This window comes from Hippichthys cyanospilos, chromosome 9, assembly GCF_059441005.1.
Source record: "Hippichthys cyanospilos isolate Australia breed blue-spotted pipefish chromosome 9, RoL_Hcya_1.0, whole genome shotgun sequence".
Lineage (NCBI taxonomy): Eukaryota > Metazoa > Chordata > Actinopteri > Syngnathiformes > Syngnathidae > Hippichthys > Hippichthys cyanospilos.
Window position 1 is genome coordinate 19101237 of NC_142377.1, and position 21661 is coordinate 19122897.

The following is a 21661-nucleotide window of genomic DNA, read 5'->3' on the forward strand; positions in this document are numbered from 1 at the left end:
CTACCTTCCTACCTACCTAACCAACCCACCCACCTACAGTATCTACCTACCTACCTACCTACCTACCTACCTACCTACCTACCTACCTACCTACCTACCCACCTACCTACCTACCTACCTACCTACCTACCTACCTACCTACGCATCTACCTACCTAACCCACCTACCTAACTACCCTCCTACTTAACCTACCTACCTACCTAACCGACCCACCCACCTATCTACCTACCTACCTACCGACCTACCTATCCCTACCTACTTACCTACCTATCCCTACCTACTTACCTACCTACCTACCTACCTACCTACCTACCTACCTAAATATTTGTGTTTTACTGTGATGTCATTTTCAGCCAACAGAAAATTTGGGTGGAGTTTACTGCCTAATTCATATTACAAATGCAATATTATATATATAAATGCAAATACAAATGCAAGTTTAATCAAAATATCGCGTTTGGACTAGGGTGGCCACATTGAACAATTTGTTGTCAAGAACATTTTGGGGTTAACTTTATCTTTAAATCAGGGACTCTCCAATTGGGGGGTGCGCAAACAAAATGCAAAGGTATTCAAAATATGACAAAAATGGCCATATTATGGGCAAAGAATACATGGTTTAAAGAGGAGGGAGAGAGGCCATACATAAGGCTAATACCTTTGATAAATGATTGTTAAACAGACGAGGGGGCTCCACGACACCCCCGTTTTCCCCAGGTACCATCCTGTCATCCCTTCCAGAGAATCATTTAGCCTCTAACACAACAAACAAACAACGCAGCAATTTTTGGCCTTTCGGGTGCTTTGACATCTAAGGTCCTTTGACGTGAAGCTCCAGACCACTTTGTGCTCTGAGGGCGTGGTTTGCCTTCCTACCTGCTGCTTCTTCCTGCTGCGAAGCCTAATCTGACATAATTGTGCGCTGGGCTCCCACCTTGGCTCATTAGGCTCCGTTTGTGATGAAAAGCCACTCCCGGTCATGCTGCAGGCATCAAGCCTTCAAGTATGGGCAAATCAGACCTGACAACAGTTTGCAAAATACCATTATAGAAGTAATCAGCTAGGGTGACTGGAAACATTTGTATTGCAATCTAATTTGTCGACTTCTGATTAGCTCCTCAAGCTAAATATTTCACCTAGGACGTTGTCTGCCGTGTTATCTTGGCATGGGAGCGTCATCTCGGGGCAACAATCAGTAGGACGCACCAGCGCTTTATGACATTTTTCAAGCTATGAAAAGCAGATGCTAATCAGATAGAAATGGAATGAGACTGAATCATGTGTCACAACAGCTTTTAAAGATCATTTTCACACTCAGGTCTGTCCCGAGGGCCTCCGACTTGCGTATATGTCCCATAGCTGTTGAGATACTTTTATATCAAGCAAATGGCATGGAAATGAAGACATGGAAATGACCACAATATATCACATTGAGCATAATTTGAAAAATAGATCAAACATAATGAGTGTCATTATGATGTCTTCCTTATTAATTGGCCGTTAATCATGTATTCATTTTACACATGTGATTTCTACATTGGCAGTATGTCGGAACAATACACATTTGTCTTACAGTTATACTTTAAAAATCAGACGTTATTTTTGCATTGTGATACAGCAGGTCTATTTCAAGCATCTCATGAAACAGGTCTGCACAAAAATAATGGTACCCAGAGAAAAGCTTGAAAATGATTTAACCAAAGGGACACATTCAACCGAGGTGTGTCCTCTAATTAGCCTCACCGATGTCTTCAAACTTGTAATCAGTCAGTCTGTCTGTTTGAAAGGTGACAAAAGTCACTTTGCTGTTTGGTCGCAATTACTAGTGCAGCAAAATTCCTGCAGCGTATCATTGAGTCACATAGCAGCCTCTCTGTGGTTCTCACTGTAAAACAATACTGTTCATGTGTTGGGAACGAGAGTTGCACAAATACGACTGTTTTAATTCCCCGCTTATCTGAGTGACCTGATAGCTGAGTGCTTAGTTGGCAAGACTTATGGAGCTCCGGCACAAATTTTCTATGTTTCTCAACTGTTGATCTAAAATGAATTAAAAAAAATGCATTAAATTGTCTTTGCATACAAAATCTTTTAGCAATTTTGAAGTCTTTTAAAAATAGCTCCACTAACATCAGCTTAGTCCACTTACAAAAGTGTCAGGAACTTCGATGCACCCACAAGGCAAAAGGAGAAGAAGTAGAACATCAAACTTAACATGGAAGTTATGCTTTCCTAGATATCATATGTATCACCCTCAACCATATTATATGTATATATATATTTGCCTGATGGAGATACATTTTTGCTTGAAAACGTTTTTCACCATCAAGCTGTGAATATGCATTGTAAAGTTACTCCAGAACAGCAAACATTCTGCACGTGTGCTAAAGTAGCAGCAGGGGGCGATGTTTAATTAGAGTGTACTTTTTACAAGGGAGGAAAAATGCACGTGCAGTAGTTTCCACATCGTCTTAAACCTCTTATGAGGCTGCTCTGTTTTACATCTTTCACATCTGCTTATCCATACAGGAGTTGGCATCTATGAGCTCTTTTTGTGAAGAGTCATTTTTTTTTATGTATTTAATAACTTCAACTCTTGAGGCAAAGCTGCTGCCTGGATGGAATGTAAGAAATAAACATTTCTTGGGTCACTTGTATAGCAGGTCAGACGTGAAGATGTGCTTCCTCAGAGAGAGTGTGTGAATCCAATTCCCAGCTGTAGTCCACGGATGGTTTGCTTCTCAACAGAGGCAGATTATGGAAAAGTGAGTTTTAATGGCATATATAAATGTATATTTGAGTCTCTGGAGTGCCTGCCCACCCATCAAGTGTGAAATTACCCAACCAAGAACATTTTTTGTGAGCTGCCTTTGCCAGTAAGTGTGTTTAAAAAAAAAAGATGTTTTGCTGAATGACATAATATCAGCCGTGTTAAGTGTTAAACTACAATTCAGTGATTGGGTGCTTCCAAACTTTTCTGCGGCTGAAATCATGGCAAATAGAAAAGAAACAAATGCAAACTTTTTCCAGCCTAAGAGAAAAGAGGTTGGGGGTGTCCATGGCGTCCCCCCCCTTCCACCTTCCCACACAACCTCATCCTCATACTGCATGAATGCTGCGATTTTCCGCCCCGCGGCTCCTGAGATAATATCTGCTCCGGAGGTTTCAGCCATCTCTTTCTTAGTCACTCGTGGTCAATCGGGACATTAGCGTGATCCTCCCGAGAAGAGTGGCGTTAGGCCTTATCGCAGGAAGTCGCACAATGCAGCACTGGAATGCAAACCCTCTCGGCTTGCAGCTGAGAGTGCAGAGAAAAAAAAAAGTTCCGTCTAATCACTTCTTTTTGACCAGCTTATTTATTTTACATTCTTCTCCAGAACGCAGTGCACAATGTGGGGAAATGCACATTTTTGTAGCTGTTTCTCATGGATGTGTTTGTTTTGTGTTTCGTAATGAAGACTCAACAGCAGTAAGCACTTATACCTAATGATGTTTGAGATGTTATGCTATTCATCCAGAACAATGCTCAGTACCTTCACTGGTTTGCATGAAGAAACAAACTCTCTGTACAGCCCCGATTTGCAAAAATCTGTGAGTGATTGACTCCTGCTTGAAAAGGTTTATGCTGTACAATCCCTGACAAAAGTCTTGTCGCTTGGGTAATATAGTTATATTTTTTTCAATGAGAAATGTCTAATTTCAGTCAACAATACTGCTTGAAAATCAGACAGAAAGAGAAAAAAAGAGGAAGCATGGAAGATGAGGATTACTGTTCAACTCACGTCAACAAAACCCAAATAAAATTCTTGAACAAAAACAGTTTGAAAAGTATAGTATTAAAAATATAAAAAATAAATATAAATTGAATATAAATTGAAAGGGAGACAGAAGAATTACACTATCAAAGTATTGATTTTGAGTTTGAGCTGATTAACGGTGGTATTTTGTCTGTATTACCTCTATCTCCATTTTTTATGCATATGTTGGTGTTAAACATGCAGACATGTTCAGTCCAAACTAGGATGTGAAAATAGGATGTTGCTGTAAGCAGGCCATTTGGAAAAAAAAAAAAAGCCATCCATATATCATCTTTCAGTGTGAAAATCTGATGTTATGACTTGTGGCCATAGTCTGGTTTTGCTTATCAAAAATTATTATTTTTTTGCTCAATTTTTGCTGCTGCGGCCTTTAGTCTGAAAAATAGGGTAGACCCTTTTTTCACAGGTAATCAGCTGGACAAAGGTGGAGCATTGCAACCCTCCCACAATAGGAGCATACCCAACACGGGAGGTGTCCCTCAGGGCTCTGTTGCCCTGCCCTTGACTCCAGCTCATGTTCTGCTGATTTCCTGCCGCCGTCTTTTATGCAGCACATTCCATACCCCAAGAGGGCGTGGTTTTGCCCAGACTGGCTGCACTTGTTAAGAAGTGAAGACAGAGCTGTGCCAGATGATTACGCTCTGAATACACTTGTGGACATTCCAACACTCACCTGCAATCAACGCATTTGAGGAACAGATTCATTGCTATTGAAATATCGACTTCACAAGTTTGATGTTATGACGTGTTCTCGCCAGAGACTGAGCTGCACTGTGTTTGATTACGCACTGGGCATGTGGCTGGAGCACAAGACAGGGGGAGGATGCAGGATGCATACCAGCTCTAGTGTCGTAAATCAACAAATATAAATAGTAAAGATCTGTGTTCTCTATTCTTAGTAATTCTTAATGATAAAAGAAGTGCTTTAGGTGAAATTAATAGTATGCTTTAGCCCCATTGTTTGCTCCTGTTTTGTTTCGCACGATGTCGTGATCTGCCAGTATCGACCCATTGAGCAACCCTTATGCAGTGGCATCTCAAAAATGAAACAAAACGCTAAAGAAGAGGCAAAACAAAGTTTCAAAATAATAAAATCTCCGTGCCACAATTACAACATTTAATTTGGAATTCCTGTGATTTAGTTGTATTGATTATTATATTATGCTTTTAACTTCCAGATGTTGTAAACTGAAAGGATAACTCTACTAGCCAATTGGCAGCTAATTATGTCTGTTTCTTTTTTGACTTGGAGAAAATGTTCAGGCTAATTGGTGGCGAGTGTAAGCTGCCTCCTGATTGACTCCATGCGCTCCAGGATTCAGTCCAAGATCCTCTTTTGATAAAATGAGATAAATGTGTCATCAAGTCTACTCATTGAAAAGACTTTTGATAATGCACTTGCGTGTCCCAACGGATAATAAAGGTTCCCGTCTTTAGTTGTAATTTGCCATGTGCCACGGTGGTGCAGGCTTCATTGTCTGCGCCTGAATCAAGGCAGTTATTATGGGCTGTTTGGAAGGCAGAGATATGATCTGGTGGACTCGATGACAAGTCTGGCACGATGTTTCGCTGGTGGAGAGCGCAAAGACTGAGAATAAGGGGCTTTTCATGATTTTTGGAAACGTACTTTTGCAACGACTTTCACAGATGTGACAGAAACAACATTAATAAGCGTTTTATTTCCTTTTGCTGGTAGTTTCGTGTTAACGTTGGAATCGTTGCTCATGATTTCCAGTAGCAGCTATTATCAACTTTTGACCTTGGCGCCAGTTCAACCATAAATGTTTGGCACCTGTTCTTTAATTAAGAAAAAAAAAAACACTGTGGTTTATCTGGTTGCAATTTGGAAATTCAGGAAATAAAGCCTTGCTTTTCATATTCCCTGTCAGATGTGAACGAATGTGAGGAAACCAACGGCGGATGCGAAGCACTGTGCTGTAACACCATTGGAAGTTTCTACTGCCGCTGTCCCACCGGGCTCAAACTGAGCCAAGATGATAAAAGTTGCCAAGGTGAGAGTCCACGACATCACACCAGGCCCAACTAAAGGTCTTACGAATTGACCTGAGGTTAGGGATTCATTGTGCTAAGTTTTCAATCCTTGCTGCCATTTTGAGCCCAAATTTAAAAATGTAAACTGAAATTTGGAAGCGTCCGTTTGTCCGTCTGCCCATCCACGCATCATCAATCCATCCTCTGATCTGTTTCGGCAATTTTGAGGAAGGATTTGAATGAATCTCTGAAACTGGGCAATGTTTACGCAAATTGCTAAATGCAATCCTGACAATATCTTTTTGGGATGATTAACAGGCAAAACGTATCAAAAATCTGTGTTCTTTCTCCAAATATCTTCTTATGACATACCAAAAACATACTCCAACATCTTCTCTTTCATTCTGTGCCACAATTTGATATTTGCGACGAATGCATGCCAGTGTGCGGTTGGTTTGATCATGCTAAATTATCCGTAATAGTCGGCTGGAGGACAGTGGAGAGATCCTGTCCACGACATGGTAATTAGAATTAAGTGTAGATAGGAACATTATCCCAGATGGAAATACTGTAGTTGTCATCGAGAGAAAGCAACTACAGGGTTGGTTGGCTTTAAAAACCCCTGTAAGGGGATTCTGATATGTTTGAAGACAATTGCTGCAAAAATGAGACTAGACTGCAGTACTCACTTATTGAACTGTAGCGTTGAATTGATTCTCACCAGGCTGTAGTAAAAACAGACATATTTATATAATATTTTAGCCATATTTTTAGACATTTTCGACGCACCCACAGCTTTTAAAAGCATACAGAAGGGCTTCATTTTTTACAACTTTCAAATCTCATTTTCTTTATATAACAATCGTTTTAATCATTCAAATTTTACACAATCAATCTTAATGTGCCGACCAACAAATCATCTTTTGTTAAGAGAAACTTGTAAGACAGCAGAGGTTATGCCACCTGGTCAGTTTTTATCATGTTTTATGAATTTCATCATACGTTTAACATTTCAGTCGTCACGCCGAATAAGCTTTACGGCTCCCACCTACATGAGCGTGTGATTGTGCGTCTGATGCTCTGCCAGAGTTCCAGCAGCTGAACTAACAGCTAGCTGCGACTGTGTGGTAGTGTAAAGCCCACTGTACCGGATTTCAAATTCACCTTGTTCTAAACCAACACCCCCAAAGCGCAGACCGGCCAGTCAGCTCACAGAATCGCAGGCTGACTGTTTCTTATCAGGAGATGTTGTTGTTCACACTTGTTCTGCGATCTGTTTACTAGAGTGCTGTTTTGGCCCAGCTAATATGTCTGCGTATTGACCTTAGAAGACACAGGCGGTCTCATTCCTCGCTCAGATGTTTGGATTGGAAATATGGCAAATTTGAAAGCCCACATTCTTTTGCTTATACATGTCAGCATCAAAGACAGAAATGTATTGGCTCATCATATGTTCTCTTCTCAACACCTGGCCGCTGGTTCGCCTCCCAGAAACGCACATAGCTCAAGTGTAAAGTATCGTTTTGCTCCCAAGTCACACTCTTGCTCTTTTCTCGCCTTTTGTGTCGCAAAATGCTGTCGCCCTTGGTCACAATCTCCCTCTGCGCTTTTTTTTCCCCTGTTCTTCCCTTTTGAGGAAACAAATTGCTCTCACACGTTTTTCTTTTGTGCAGTATACCATCACGCTTCATCACATCTCAGTCCATGCTTCTTCTTCTAGTTTTTGCATAGGACAAGGCTGTCATATTTTGCACCTTTTTCACTCTTTGCTTTTTTCCCAGCGTTTAGTGTCGCACACTGCTCTTGCAATATGCTTCTTTTCACACTTTTGTGTAACATGCTGCTGTCACAGCAGTGTCTGTGCCATCTCAAATTTGACGCGGTGTTTGTGCCAGAGTAAGATATGTGACTAAGTCTTAGCGCTACATTAAAGCTTGAAAATGAATGAGATACATGAGCTCTGACTAAACAGCTTGAGTCTTGCACATAAACTGTTTACTAAACTGTAATATCACTAAAATATTGTTTGGTAATGGGCTGCTGGAAAAGGAGATCAAGGGGCAAAAACGTTTGGGCACCCCTGTTTCATATTCCATACTTGGATCCAAGTATCTTCATGTGTCATGTAAACTGCAGGAATACATTATCTTGTTAAGATATAACCACTAAAAGTACACTGGACACTAAATTACTGTATATTTAGATGAAAAAAAGCATCTGATTGAAAATTCCAGAAACACCTCAACTTTTGTTGGTGCTATAGTAGAGCAGTGAGGGGTTGAAGGTGCTTTTTTGTGAAAGCTGAATGAGAGGTGGGGGCGGGTCTTTCCTGTGACAGACACACTGGATCTTTGGGAGGGTAAGAGTGTGAGAGCAAGATGGAAGGACACAAAACTCCAGAGGCAGTCTAGACCGAATTAGAGATAACCCCACCGGCATTCCGCACGCTCCACTTTTTTGGAATGATTTTTCCATACTTTCAACTGGAGTTTTCACTTAGTTTATACATTTGATTAATTGTATATTTCTACTCCCCAAGAGATAGTAAGCTCCACAACATGGTTTTGACATCAGGATGGAGGATTTTCCTCCTGATGCTGCTGGAAACGCTGTTTTTTGCATCTGCGGCAAACTACCCATATGGCTTCCATAGGAGGCTTTGCTACAGGCCACATTGTTTCTATGGTTACCAGGGCTACAACCTACCTCACAGGGCTCCTGCAGGTAAGTGAGGACTGCCTGGCCAAATTACAGATTGGGCAATTGGAGCAGTCTGGGACTCTGAGACTCTGACATGAGATGAATGCATATTGAAAACATGCTATCATCACTGAACGTTTTCTAGAATGACCGCATTGCTCAGGAACAAGAGTATGTTTTAAATACCAGTGATCATTTCGATCTTCAAAATACATTAAATTATATTGAGACAGATTTTTCACATCTTCTGAACATGATAAAGTATTGATTGTTGTGTTTTCGGGTAGAGGGGTAACGTGCCATCAACCCTTGCGGTTAGTGGAACTTGTTTTTCCCCAAACCCAAGCGCAGCGTGCAGCACGCACGGAAAAAGGAAAAAAAAAAAGTGCTGAAGCGTCTCTTGCCAGCTGCCGCACATGGAGCAAGCCTGACGTTTGGCAGCAGAAGACAAAGAAACACAAGTCTTAAAGATCCCTTTGTGCCCAGTACAACACTGTATCGTATGCGGGACATGACAAGAAGTAGACGGGGTCAAGTCAAGGATTCCGTCTGCAGTCCAAAGCTATTGCTGGAAACAAGCACGGCGATCTTATTCCCCTTTTGCTCCTTAGGCAATGACTGACTATGCTTTTATTGTCAGTAAAATCCATGTGTTGAGTTTGCGTGATTGAAAACACAGTTTGTGCTGTTAGCACAGAAGGAAGATCGGTGAAACCACACTGTTGAACTCAGTGTGATACGATGCCAATGGCAGTGTGATGACTGTGATATTTTTTCAAGTAAAATTAGTCAAAATGAGAAAACATGGATTGAGTATGAACAATAATTACTTTCACAATTTAGCAACCTAAAGCCGATATGGTCGAGTAGTCACTGACTACTTTTACTTGCAGTCAATATTTGGAGGAAAAGGTCAAAGTTCGGGTTTCTGAAAGCGAAGAAACATGCGTGATGCGTGATGTACGGTTACCGTCATTTCCTCTTATTAAGCTCAGTTGTCGCTCAAATATAATTATGTCACTCTCCGCTGTAACAAAGCAATTGGTTTCCTCCTCACTCCAAAAGTGTGGCTTTGTGCTACGTCTATTTCATCGTGTTTGTTTACAGAGAATATAACAGTATTTAGTTAGGTTGAACGTATTGGTAAAACTTAGGCTAAATGCTAAATGATAGCATTGACTAGCACATGCTCACGTAACAAAAAATATGTGTCTTTTCAGTCTTTTGGGATACATTATACCAACATGTTAGATTATAAAGTGAACAATGCTTTTTACTGGTATTTTTTTGTTTTTATTTTAATAATTTATCTTAATTTCGGGCAGTATGTGTACATATTTATATTACGAAAACTTGACTGTGAGTCTATGATTTAACAATGACCTACCGGGTATTTTCTTTGCGTAACCACCACTAGCCTGGCAACCTCTGAATTGTGAGACTGTGCGTGTGTATGTGCGGCATCACCTCAAGTACCCACAAAAAAAATTCTGGCTCCGCCCCTGCACCAGATACAGTACGGCAAGGACGAACAATTCCAATAGAAATGTCAATGTGTTCCACCAGTGAATCTAACTTTGTGGCCGCAGCGTGTCCTCCTGTGATCCGTGTGAACATAACGACAGTCACATCTGCAGCGCAAAGTGCCCGATGAGGTCCAGATGCTCTTGTCCACTCGCCACATTTTCCCGCGCAGTGTGACAAAAACATTCTTCAAGCCAATTTTTTTTTCACCGCTTTACTACAGAACTCAACGATAAGCGACCCCAGATTACTAATAAAATTGAATATAATAAATGTAAGGTCACGTTATTTTCCACTACTGAATTCTCCACGTAGTTCGTGGCTGCAAATCGGCACCTGGAGTAAGAAACTTTTTATAGTCATTTACGATGTGTTACTTGCGTTTGCAGTCATGAACTAGCCAAAAAATACTCACTGGTAAAACGTCTCATTTTCAGCTAAATTTAACATAGAACTGAGAGTTGGAGGTCATTCTGTCAGCTAACAATTTATCACTCTTTGACCTTTAAATCAAGACATGTTCAGCAAACTAATTGCGGTCATGTTTGGCTCACCGCCACTTTCCTATAGCACCACTTTCATTTTGTTTCCAGTGTTCTGGTTTGGTTAAGTTGAATCAGTTTGCTTCCATGTGTTGGCTTTGCCCGCAGCGGGAAAGAATTTAACTGTAAGATAGTTGCTACCACATGGTAGGATTTGTTGTGCTTGATTTGCACCGCAGTACATGCTTACTTGGCCTGCTCATCTTCAACTTTATTTCCCAAACCCCGTCGTAAACCGTCTATCCAGCCCGACTGGAATTTAGTTTACCATAATGACAGGCTTGATTCACAAAGCGCCGATTTCTCTCCCTGCTTCCGTATCCTGACCCTGATCCCCTCTCCCCGCAGATATTGATGAATGCCAGGTCCATAATGGCGGCTGCCAGCACAGATGCGTTAATACCAGAGGCTCTTACTACTGCGAATGCCAGATGGGATCCCGTCTGCATGTTGATGGGCGCACCTGTCTTCGTAAGTACATGGCACTCACCCATGCAACAACGTGGCAGCATTACTTTCTGATGTCTTAAATTTTGCACAAAATTTAGTTGTTTTTTTTTTATGTCTTCTTAAAATAGGAATGCTATGGAGACAATTACAGCAGAATCCCCTCGCATGGGTGCTGGGTTTGTCATCCCACAATTTTGCTGATTAACTAAATTTTGATCTTTTTTTTATTCTGGATGTAATTTTACATTCATCCACTAGATGGCAACATTCTGTTTTAGATTGTGACGTGGCTAATTTGATTGAACGATTTAATTGTTATTATTTTATAGACAGAATTACAAATTAATATACTGAAGTTTAATTTTTTCAATTTTTTTTAGATTTTGAATGATAAAGAATGTGGGCTTTTCTACATAAACAGTGTGTGGACCACAGCTGCTACCATTCTTCAGAATCCCCTCGCAATATGCACTTATTCTATCCATATTTCAAAGGCCTTTTTGTCACAGGCTTGGTTAGGTGTGTAGTCTTATGTGGCCCATGAGCAGCACTGATGAAAAGTTGCGGCATTTCGGTTTCAATAGATGAGCAACCATTAACACTCGTATACCCACCTTTGGGGAGTGGTCATTTAGCAAAAGGTATGTTTTGAAAAAGTGCTAGGAAGCCGGTGTAGCTAAAGATGAATTAGTTGAATTCACTTGCATCAAATCTGCGAATGGGAATGGATCGCACAGACTAAACAGTTTTAGACGGCAGCTGCTCTTGAAATGAATCTAAGCAAACGTTGGCCATGAAATCACACAGCATGAAAGCATCTGAATCAATTCAGCATCCAGCGGTGAGAAGAGCTCCTGCTCACTAATGACAGCTGGACACACTCCATCTGCTGATGTGCATTGTTAGCTCCAAAATTGGCTTGAAGAGCACCAGTGATTAGGATTGAACCCAGCCTTTTTGTTGTGTGAAACCTTTCGGGACATATGCTTTATTTCCTGATGGAGACAAGAGTACAAGCCTGCCATAGGCCTCATCAATCACAAGCATTCCCAGCTAGCATTTGTAGATCCTCATGCTAGCTGTGTCTTCATGGACGCATGATTGCGGAGATAATCAGCGTGCGCGTGTGGCGCGCCTCCCAGGTGAAGCCCTTTCGTGAGACTTTGCAGCCCGCAGGCCGGCGCAGTAAAGCTGTGCAGATGCCCTTCAGGAAAAAATTCAAAGTATGCTCGCAAAAATGGAGAACTTCTTGTCTATCCGGAGGGATTTTATCCCCCTCGCAGCAAGATCACACGCAGTGCTGGTTAAAGGGCAAAACATTCCAATCAGCACGGAATCAGCGGCTGGAAAACTCCAACTACAGATGTGCTTGAGCAAATTCAATCTCAGCTTTGCTTATCTTATCCAGGTCTGGATCTGACCGCTGAGGTCAGACCGGTGCCACACGCGCAAAATGTTGAAACTGGAAAAGAGTTTTTTTTCGTGCGCCTTTGACAGATGGTTCTCCACTGCAGAACATGGACTGCCTTCTTGTTTTCACTCAAGTGATGGAGTCCAGCCTGGCAAGATGATTGAGCTGGTCATGTTCGCAACCTCATCAGCGTATGATTTGGACTTCAAGCCTTGATTGTTGCCTTATTTATGCTAATGGCATGTAACCATCATCAAAGGGATGTCTATCCAGCAATTACTGGGGAGATGTGCGGTGTCAACCTTCATCCATCCATCCATTCAGCCCAATCAAAATTCATTAAAAAAATTGACAGTGACTTTTAGGTAGATAGTCCCATAGCTAATGTGATAGGTCAAATTATGATTCCGGAATCAAATCAGTTTAACCAACTCAATGATGATTTTTTTTTTTTAAGCAGTATGTTTTTTTGAATGTGGACATAAAAGGTGTTCATCCGCAACATTTGTACACTATTTCATCCCTGAAATGTTTTATTTGTGTTGCATACGTTTTGTAATTTATATTTCTAACAAACATAACAAAATTGAAAACACAACATCATCCTTTTGTATTCAACAAAATAATTTATTGCTTTTTTTTTTACAGTGATGTTTGTCCTTTGTTTACCAATTTCCCTGCACCTTTTTAAAAAAAATTCTTATAGCCGTCCACTCTTGCGCCCTTGGCAACGGTGGCTGTGAACATTACTGCATCCAGCAGTCTGCCGCTCACTTCCAGTGCCGCTGCAAGCCCAACTACCAGTTGACAGAGGATGGCAAGCATTGCAAATGTAAGTAACCGGACCTGGACTGAAAAATTAATCATGACTGCTGCCTCCACGAAAATGTAAAGTAAATATACCCATGGTGCCAAAAGTCAATAAGAATTAACTGACAGTCCATATGCGGATCCTTCAATAAGGGAGACAGCAACATTTTTCTTTGTTTTTAGTTCAATACAATATGTTCCTTACTGGGCAAATGTTGGCTTATTTCATTTCATTTATGCTGAGCAGAATGTTGTCATTCCTGACTTCAGTTAAGCAGAAATCACACACCAATGCTGTTCTACGGTGTATTTGGCGCATTATTGGAAGCACATGGCGTTTACCAGCCAATGCTTCCCATGTGTGTTGACAGTGCAGAATCCCTGCGCCGAACGCAATGGAGGCTGTATGCATCAGTGTCGGGCCGACGGCGGCAATGCGCACTGTGATTGCAGGGCGGGCTTCATTTTGTCTGAAGACGGACGCACATGTGAAGGTATAACCACTGTTGAAAAAAATTAGGAGCCTTTAAAGCAGCAATTGTAACGTTACATTGTTGGATAGATCTGTTAGTTTCCTGAGTCTGAAACTAAATTGACTAAATGCACTGCAGGGTGTACATGAGATTTTAACTTTGCTGCAGGCATCAGAAAATCTTATTCAAAGCTTTTTAATGCCGTGACAGGTTTATATTTCTTTTCAAAATAAGAGCAAATTAATGCCGTGACAGGTTCATATTTCTTTTCAAAATAAGAGCAAAATAATTCAAACATAAAGAAAGTTATTAATGAGTTGTGCACAAGTGACTCGTTTGCAAAACATTTTAAGTCTATATTTTTTAAGTTTTATGCAGGTGCACAATTTCAATTAGTGATGCAATTTTCCATCAGGCAAGGTGCAACTAAAACATGATGTTACATGTTACATGTGCAGATGCTTACTATAATATGCTTGGACGTACGAGTACAAACGTAGTTCCAATAACTAAACAAATGCTGGTTATAGGGTACTTGAATGAAAAAAAGATTTTACAGGGGGTACATCACTGACAAAAATGAGGCAAACCACTGTACTAAGCGATTGCTTGTTTCACTATCTTAGATATTGACGAGTGTCAAACAGAAAAGTCCAACTGCGCTCACGGTTGCCGCAACACACCGGGCTCCTTCACCTGTGTTTGTAACGCCGCCTATGAGCTGGGATCGGACGGCAAACAGTGTTACAGTGAGTTCTGCTCTCGCAAGATTTTCGACATAAACGTAAAGCCGTGACACGCTTTGTTGGCTGTTTTGAAAGGGATTGAGATGGAGATCGTGAACAGCTGCGAGAACAATAACGGCGGATGCTCGCATCATTGCCAGCATTCCAACAGCGGCCCGGTTTGCGCTTGTAACCGAGGTTACCACCTTCACGATGACCTCAAAACCTGTGTTGGTAAGACGTCACGTCACATAAGATATGTGATATTCAGCTCAGTAATTGCTTTTTAAATGTTTTCAGTGGAAGCCGTTTAACAATCAGTAAAATTGTTTAGAAATATTGCAAACAAAAAGCACATGTAAATCCATCCAATATGTGGGGGTTGACACTTTGTATTTATCTTAATCTGATTTTAACAGTGTGCATTTTTTGGACTCAAAGGAGTTTAAACTTGATTTTAAGATGCATTACTGAAATTGAAATTGATATTGTAATGTCTTACATTACAACGCTGAAGAAAGGTTCTAATTTTATACGTGACCTCAGCCACCTCGACCATTGGATGCCATTCAAAATCAGTAGGGTTTCTACTTAGAGAAAGGAAAAGAATTCAGTAAAGTTTGCAGAGCAACAATTCGGGATTGATATTGGAGCTCTGACAAGATCATTAATTCCAAGTTTGATCTTGAGTATGATCATGAATGCATCTTTCTTCCAACCGTTTTTCCTGTGTTTATATATCATTAAGTTTTAGTGGCTTCCCTTTGTTCGCTCGACCCACATTTGGCTTTTTAAACTGCGCAATTTACATTATTTCCTCTTTTTTTTATTAAAATTCAATTAAAAGTCGTGAAGTCTGGTCTGGCTGATTGTTTTGCACTTGGCAGACGTGGACGAGTGTGGCCGGCGGAGCTCCTGCTGCCAGCAGAACTGCGCCAACTATCCCGGAGGCTACGAGTGTTACTGCTCAGCGGGCTACCGCCTCAGCTCGGATGGATGCAGCTGTGACGGTATGTTGAAAATTCCATACGTTTCCTGAAATGGAAAAAAAAAAGTTCTATTTGTCTTCTACACTTTTATATTCATGCGATGAGCATTTTGGAAACAATTGTTTACTTTAGAGAACTTTGAAGATGATCTGACTGAATTTAAGCCCTTGAAAGCTGGAGCAGTTAAAAATTAGGGAGGCACACTGTAAACTCCAATATATTATCAGACCAGATATCAGATATTATCAGCTAGGAGGTCCCGGGTCAATTCTAGCTTCCTTTGCATGTTCTCGCTTGGGTTCTCTCCAGACCCGCCGTTCTTCTCCCACGTTCCAAAAACATGCATGGTAGGTATATTGGACACTCCAAATTGCCCTTAGGTGTAATAACTTTTTTAAAAGGATGGTTTTGATGGTGGTAATAGTGGGTATTATACACGGATCCGGATTATTCCAAATCCTATAGTAATATAAATGTAGGCTTTATGTGCGTTTGATAAAAGAGGAACTTTACAGATCTACTGTCAATTTCTGACTGGTTGTCTAGACATCAACGAGTGTCTAGCAGCTAACGGCGGTTGCGATCACTCGTGCCAAAACAACGCCGGCTCCTACCAGTGCCTCTGTCGACGAGGATTCCGTCTGGACGACGACCGCCTCTCCTGCACCCGTGAGTGTTTTCTACCAAAGCGCGGGCCGGTTCCAGCGCCGATTGACCCGGTGCCACAGCAAACTAAACTCATCGTCCCATGCAGTTCTGGACAACGCAGTTGAGACACTGTACAGCGGAGGCGCCGCCGAGCCGCCTCTGCTTCGCCCCCAGCTCACCTTGCTGCACGACTACAGTCAACCTCTTGAGCGCTATGATGACTACGAAGATGACGAGGGAGAGCTGAGGGCTGAGAGCAATCTAGCTGAAAAGTTTGGTGCGTATTCCGCTATCAGGTTTTTGCAAATCCACGGGCTTGACTGTGATAGCAGCTTTTTAAGACACATACCTGTCATACAAGATATTGACTGATGGTCATTTTAGAGGCGTAGGTCGGCGTGTACGGTAAGTTTCAGTACGGTGAGATTTAGCAGGGTTAATTTAGCGCACTGTGTGCTCCCGAACTGTCAGCGCACACTAGTCGCCTCGCGCGCAGGAATGCTGAGGCTTACGCAGCCTGACAGCAGCAGCAGGAAGTCAAAGGCTCTATTATGTGTTCCCATTGAGCATCTCCAAAGTGTCAGTGGAAGTTCAAATGTTGCGGCTTTCCTAAAATCCGGTCATTGGTGGCTTGCAGTGTGTTTGGACGACACTTTCGGGAACGACTGCAGTCTGACGTGCGACGACTGTTCCAACGGAGGGAAGTGTAACACCCGGAAGAGCGGCTGCGATTGTCCCGACGGGTGGACGGGAATAATCTGCAACCAGAGTGAGGCCCCTTCCGCGAATATTGTAAAACGATGCATTTTCTTCTGTTTACAATAAAACCGGGACTTTCTTGGAAACGTTCCAACGAGAACTCTCTGTTACGCTTTCGCTAACGCAGCGTGCCCCGAAGATTATTTTGGTCAAAACTGCTCCTTCCCCTGTAAGTGTAAGAACGGCGCCAGCTGCGATCCCATCACCGGGAGCTGTCGCTGCCCGCCGGGTGTCAGCGGGGAGCTGTGCCAAGATGGTGAGTTTTAGCTCCATTAACCTCATACAATCTGGTACCTAATGTGTTTGTGTCTGTGTGCAGGCTGTCCAAAGGGCTTCTATGGCAAACACTGTCATAAAAAGTGTAACTGCGCCAGTAACGGCCGCTGTCATCGCGCCTACGGAGCATGCCTGTGTGACCCTGGCCTCTACGGCCGCTTCTGCCACCTCCGTATGAACACTTTAACATGCCAATGCATATTTTTTTAAACTTTGTTCTATATGAGCTCCTACAGTGTAAAAAGCACAATTTGTATTTTTTGTTGGTTAAACAGTTAGTTGTAACAACTTCAAAATATAAGTGATTGACATTGATGGCAGTATTAATAATATTAATAATTAATTATTGATAATATATATTATATATATATATATATATATATATATATATATATATATATATATATATATATATATATATATATATATATATATATATTTTATAAACTTTATCAGGTTATTAGGAATTATGTTGCCGTCGATGGATATTGTTACTCGCTGATGCTATCTGTTTATTTTTTACAAAAAAGACCCTTAACTTTTATGTCACTGATTGGCAGCAAAGGATTTAGTATTTTCACCAATTAGCCTCAATGGATTTTCATGCTTTCAACGTGGCTTTTATTATATGTGAAAATTCATTTAATTTTACATGTGACCATGAAATTGGATACATTTTTTGGTTAAAAAATAAGTCCCTCTTTGCCTCAATGATGAATGCAGTGTACAGATTTCAACCTGTCCTGTGTTGGATGTACAATTGTGATTTTCCACCTCCAGCATGCCCAAAGTGGACTTTTGGTGCCGGCTGCTCCAAAGAGTGTCAATGCATCCAACGCAATACCCTGGAGTGCCACCGTCGTTATGGCACATGCGTGTGCAAACCCGGTTACCGAGGCAACACCTGCAAGGAAGGTGAACGCTTTGTGAAAAAAACAAAACAAAAAATGTTGTCATTCTGTACTGGCTCCTTCATGTGAGCAATTCATTTTTCCTGGCTGTAGAATGCAGCCCGGGGACTTACGGCAGCGGCTGCGAAAAGACGTGTGCGTGCCCGACTGGAGTGTCATGTGACCATATAAGTGGGGACTGCCAACAAAAGTGCCCGCCAGGTCATCACGGCGGCAGCTGCGAACAAGGTGTGGACGCTTGCTTAACAATTTTCACCTGAGTTCTGCTGCAACTCGTGCTGTCAAACGATTCAAATATTTTGACTAACTAATGATAAAATGTTTGATAAATAAACTCGATTTATCACGTTTTTAACATCTATTTTTTTGAAGAAGCTTTTAACAGCATAAAATACATTTTATAACAAAAACATTTTACATGTCCGATGCTAAGAAGCTGTCCAAAAACGGAAGCAAATGGTTAAGAACACAATCTTGTCAAAGGTGCATATTTAGCAACAGATTGGCTGTTTTTATGAAAAGATTTCAGTTTTTTGACACTATATGACACATAGGAAAACGGTACTATTGTGTTTTGTTGCTCAGGTCTTGGGGTGGAGTTCAAAATAAAAATAACAACAAGAATCACATTTCTTGATTGTATTCCTATAATTTTATCAACAGTACAGCTGTCACGTGGTGCCTTCGTTCTTCGTTCTTTCGGGAAGTGTTGCAGATAAAATAAACATTAACCATGAAGGCTTATTGTTGTAGCCTAATTAGTCATTTGAATCGTAGGCTAACATGGCTAATGTAGTAGCTTATGGCATATATTGCCTTTAATATAACTTATTTAAGGTTTTCTTCTTTTTTTTTATTACTCTCTTTATTTTTTTGGATTCAATATGGCTCTTTCAACATTTTGGGTAGCCGACTCCTGGTCTAGAGTACTAAATGAACCAATCCTGCGTGCCGTCCGTTAGACTGCCCCGATGGAAGCTTCGGACTTGGCTGCGTCCACCTTTGTAACTGCAACAGCGCCCCCTGTGACAAAGTGACCGGACAGTGCAGGTGTCCTGCCGGCATTTCTGGGGCACGCTGTGAAAACTGTAAGCCAATTAAATTCAACACTCAGATGTGACTTTCAAAGCAACGATCATTTTTTAATATTTTTCTCATCAGTGTGTCCTGAGGGTTCTTGGGGTGCGGGCTGTTCGGAGAGCTGCCCGGTTTGTGAGAATGGAGGCGTGTGCGATAAACGCAACGGCTCGTGTATCTGTTCCCCCGGCTTCATGGGAACACTCTGCCGGAACCGTGAGTTCCAACCCTTATTAACACAACACTCATGAAAACACTTGAACCCTTAAAAACACTGCTGTCAGTCAAAATAATTATGCTTTGCTAATGCTTTGCTAATATTCTTCATCCATATTTTTTAAATATAGTTTATACAAATTGTTGTACAAAAATAGTAATTTATTTCACAGCATTGACCATTTTCTAAACATTTTGCTCTTATCAGTTTGAAAAAAAAATCCGAGTAAGAAACAACATAATTATTTATGAAATATCTTCTAACTTGCTAAATGGTATCGATTGCAATAAAGATTTAGGAACCATTTTAACTTGTCTGGCAGAGGATGAGTTAAGCATTTGAAACATTTCCTGATATATGTATTATATTAATATTAATTCTATATTAATATTTAAGTCGACATTATGGGGAAATATTTATGGAGTTATTTTGTAAACAAAATGAATGTTTTCTAATTTTGATTTTAGTTAGAAGCTTTGCACAACTTGGTATTTTCTTTAACTGCTTTATGATACCATTGATGCAATATGACCTGCAAGGTAAGACTTTGAGTTCATAGCTGTGCATTTTTAATTTTTAATAGCCTGAGTTTCTTGATCAATTAATGTGTTAAGACCGTCTAAATTTGAAGGTGTTTCCAACATTTTGGCTGGTAACGTACATGATACATAAATGCTTTTTCATCATTCTTCTTATTGTTTCTCCAAATGCTTTGTTTTGATTGGGCACAAACGACAACAAACTAAAAAACAAAGAATGTCACAGCAAAGACATCCTCAGCCAACCCAAGAAGCTGTCATGAATGTGCACATTGTGATGTTCTCCCCTCAGCGTGCCCAAGTGGCCGCTTTGGTCCAGGTTGCCAGATGAAATGCGCGTGCCAGAACAACGCTGGCTGCGATGCAGTAAGCGGACGGTGCACTTGCGCTCCTGGCTGGACTGGTTCCAACTGCGGGAAAGGTAACACTTCCTAAAAGAACAATAAAAACACAATCAGCCTCAAGAAGCTTTTGACTCCGTTTTCCATTGTCCCAGCTTGTGACGCGGGCCTCTGGGGGACGGACTGCGCGGAGAGCTGCGACTGTCAAAATGGAGACGGCAGCTGTGACGCGGTGACCGGCCATTGCAACTGTGAGGCTGGTTACATGGGGACACGGTGCCAGGAGAGTATGTGCTTCCGGGAACTTGCTTTGATATGAAGCCAGAAAATCCTTTTGCTAATCGAAACAGCAGCACCTATATGTAAACAGTCTCTGTACAGCCTCTCAAAGGAACTAATTATCTACAGTGTTCAAGATGATGGGGATTTTTGTGATAAATTTTTCCTCTTTTTAAATAACAAAGATGATCTTACTTTCTGCAGGTGACATATTCCGCAATATTGTGTGCCACCATGTTTGTACGTTGTGTTAGTTCTAGCCATACTTATGACAGTTGTACCTGATATCAATTTGAACATACTGAGGGTTATCTTAACCCTGCATAGAAAGCTGCAAAATTGCTTACATATTAATGAATTTGTGTTGTTCGTTCGACAGAGTGCTCAACAGGAACATTTGGTCTGGGTTGTCGTCAGCGATGTCAATGTGAAAATCAGGCGATGTGCGACCACGTAAGTGGCGCTTGTACCTGCCAGGTGGGATGGACCGGAACCTTTTGCGAAAAGCGTAAGTGACTCACATCCCCTAGTTGTCCTTCTCGAAGTGTGCGTATATGTCAATCATGATATGTCTCAGCGTGTCCTCAGGGCTTCTTTGGATTGGACTGTCAGAAGAAATGCACCTGCCATAATGGCGGCCGCTGCAACGCCATCAGCGGGCAGTGTTTGTGTACCAGTGGCTGGATTGGACCATTCTGTAATCAAAGTGAGTGAATTTATGTCTGTGTATCTATCTATCTATCTATCTATCTATCTATCTATCTATCTATCTATCTATCTATCTATCTATCTATCTGTCTGTCTGTCTGTCTGTCTGTCTGTCTGTCTGTCTGTCTGTCTGTCTGTCTGTCTGTCTGTCTGTCCGTCCGCCCGTCCGCCCGTCCGTCCGTCCGTCCAGCTGTTCTTGCTGAAATGTATGGGTTTTAATATTGACAAATTTAGACTTTTCTTATCCCTTTTCACTAAAGTATGCAATTTTGAGATGATATATTAATATCGTCAATTTTGGGGTATGCAAAAAACATATGATGAAAAGTGATACAGTGTCAAAATGTTTGCTTTTTTTTGTATTTTAACATTTCCAGGACAGAAAGTATTTTGTGTGGAATTTTGATCGGATAAAAAATCTTTCTTGGTTCATGTTTCAAACTTAAGAAAATGCAGAATAATAAAAGGTGCT

At 41.2% G+C, this 21661-nt stretch overlaps 1 protein-coding gene across 1 annotated transcript in view; it reads left to right on the forward strand.

Moving 5' to 3' along the window:
- megf6b (multiple EGF-like-domains 6b) overlaps nt 1-21661 on the forward strand; it is a 47872-nt gene that overhangs the window by 19025 nt on the left and 7186 nt on the right. The window contains exons 5-24 of the mRNA XM_088422771.1: nt 5708-5830; nt 10925-11047; nt 13144-13269; nt 13619-13741; nt 14347-14469; nt 14542-14679; nt 15333-15455; nt 15981-16103; nt 16189-16359; nt 16720-16851; nt 16969-17097; nt 17161-17289; nt 17898-18032; nt 18122-18256; nt 18991-19116; nt 19190-19321; nt 20154-20282; nt 20358-20489; nt 20861-20989; nt 21059-21187. Coding sequence (XP_088278897.1) covers nt 5708-5830; nt 10925-11047; nt 13144-13269; nt 13619-13741; nt 14347-14469; nt 14542-14679; nt 15333-15455; nt 15981-16103; nt 16189-16359; nt 16720-16851; nt 16969-17097; nt 17161-17289; nt 17898-18032; nt 18122-18256; nt 18991-19116; nt 19190-19321; nt 20154-20282; nt 20358-20489; nt 20861-20989; nt 21059-21187 — 2610 coding nt within the window. The remainder of the gene's footprint in view (nt 1-5707; nt 5831-10924; nt 11048-13143; nt 13270-13618; nt 13742-14346; nt 14470-14541; nt 14680-15332; nt 15456-15980; nt 16104-16188; nt 16360-16719; nt 16852-16968; nt 17098-17160; nt 17290-17897; nt 18033-18121; nt 18257-18990; nt 19117-19189; nt 19322-20153; nt 20283-20357; nt 20490-20860; nt 20990-21058; nt 21188-21661) is intronic.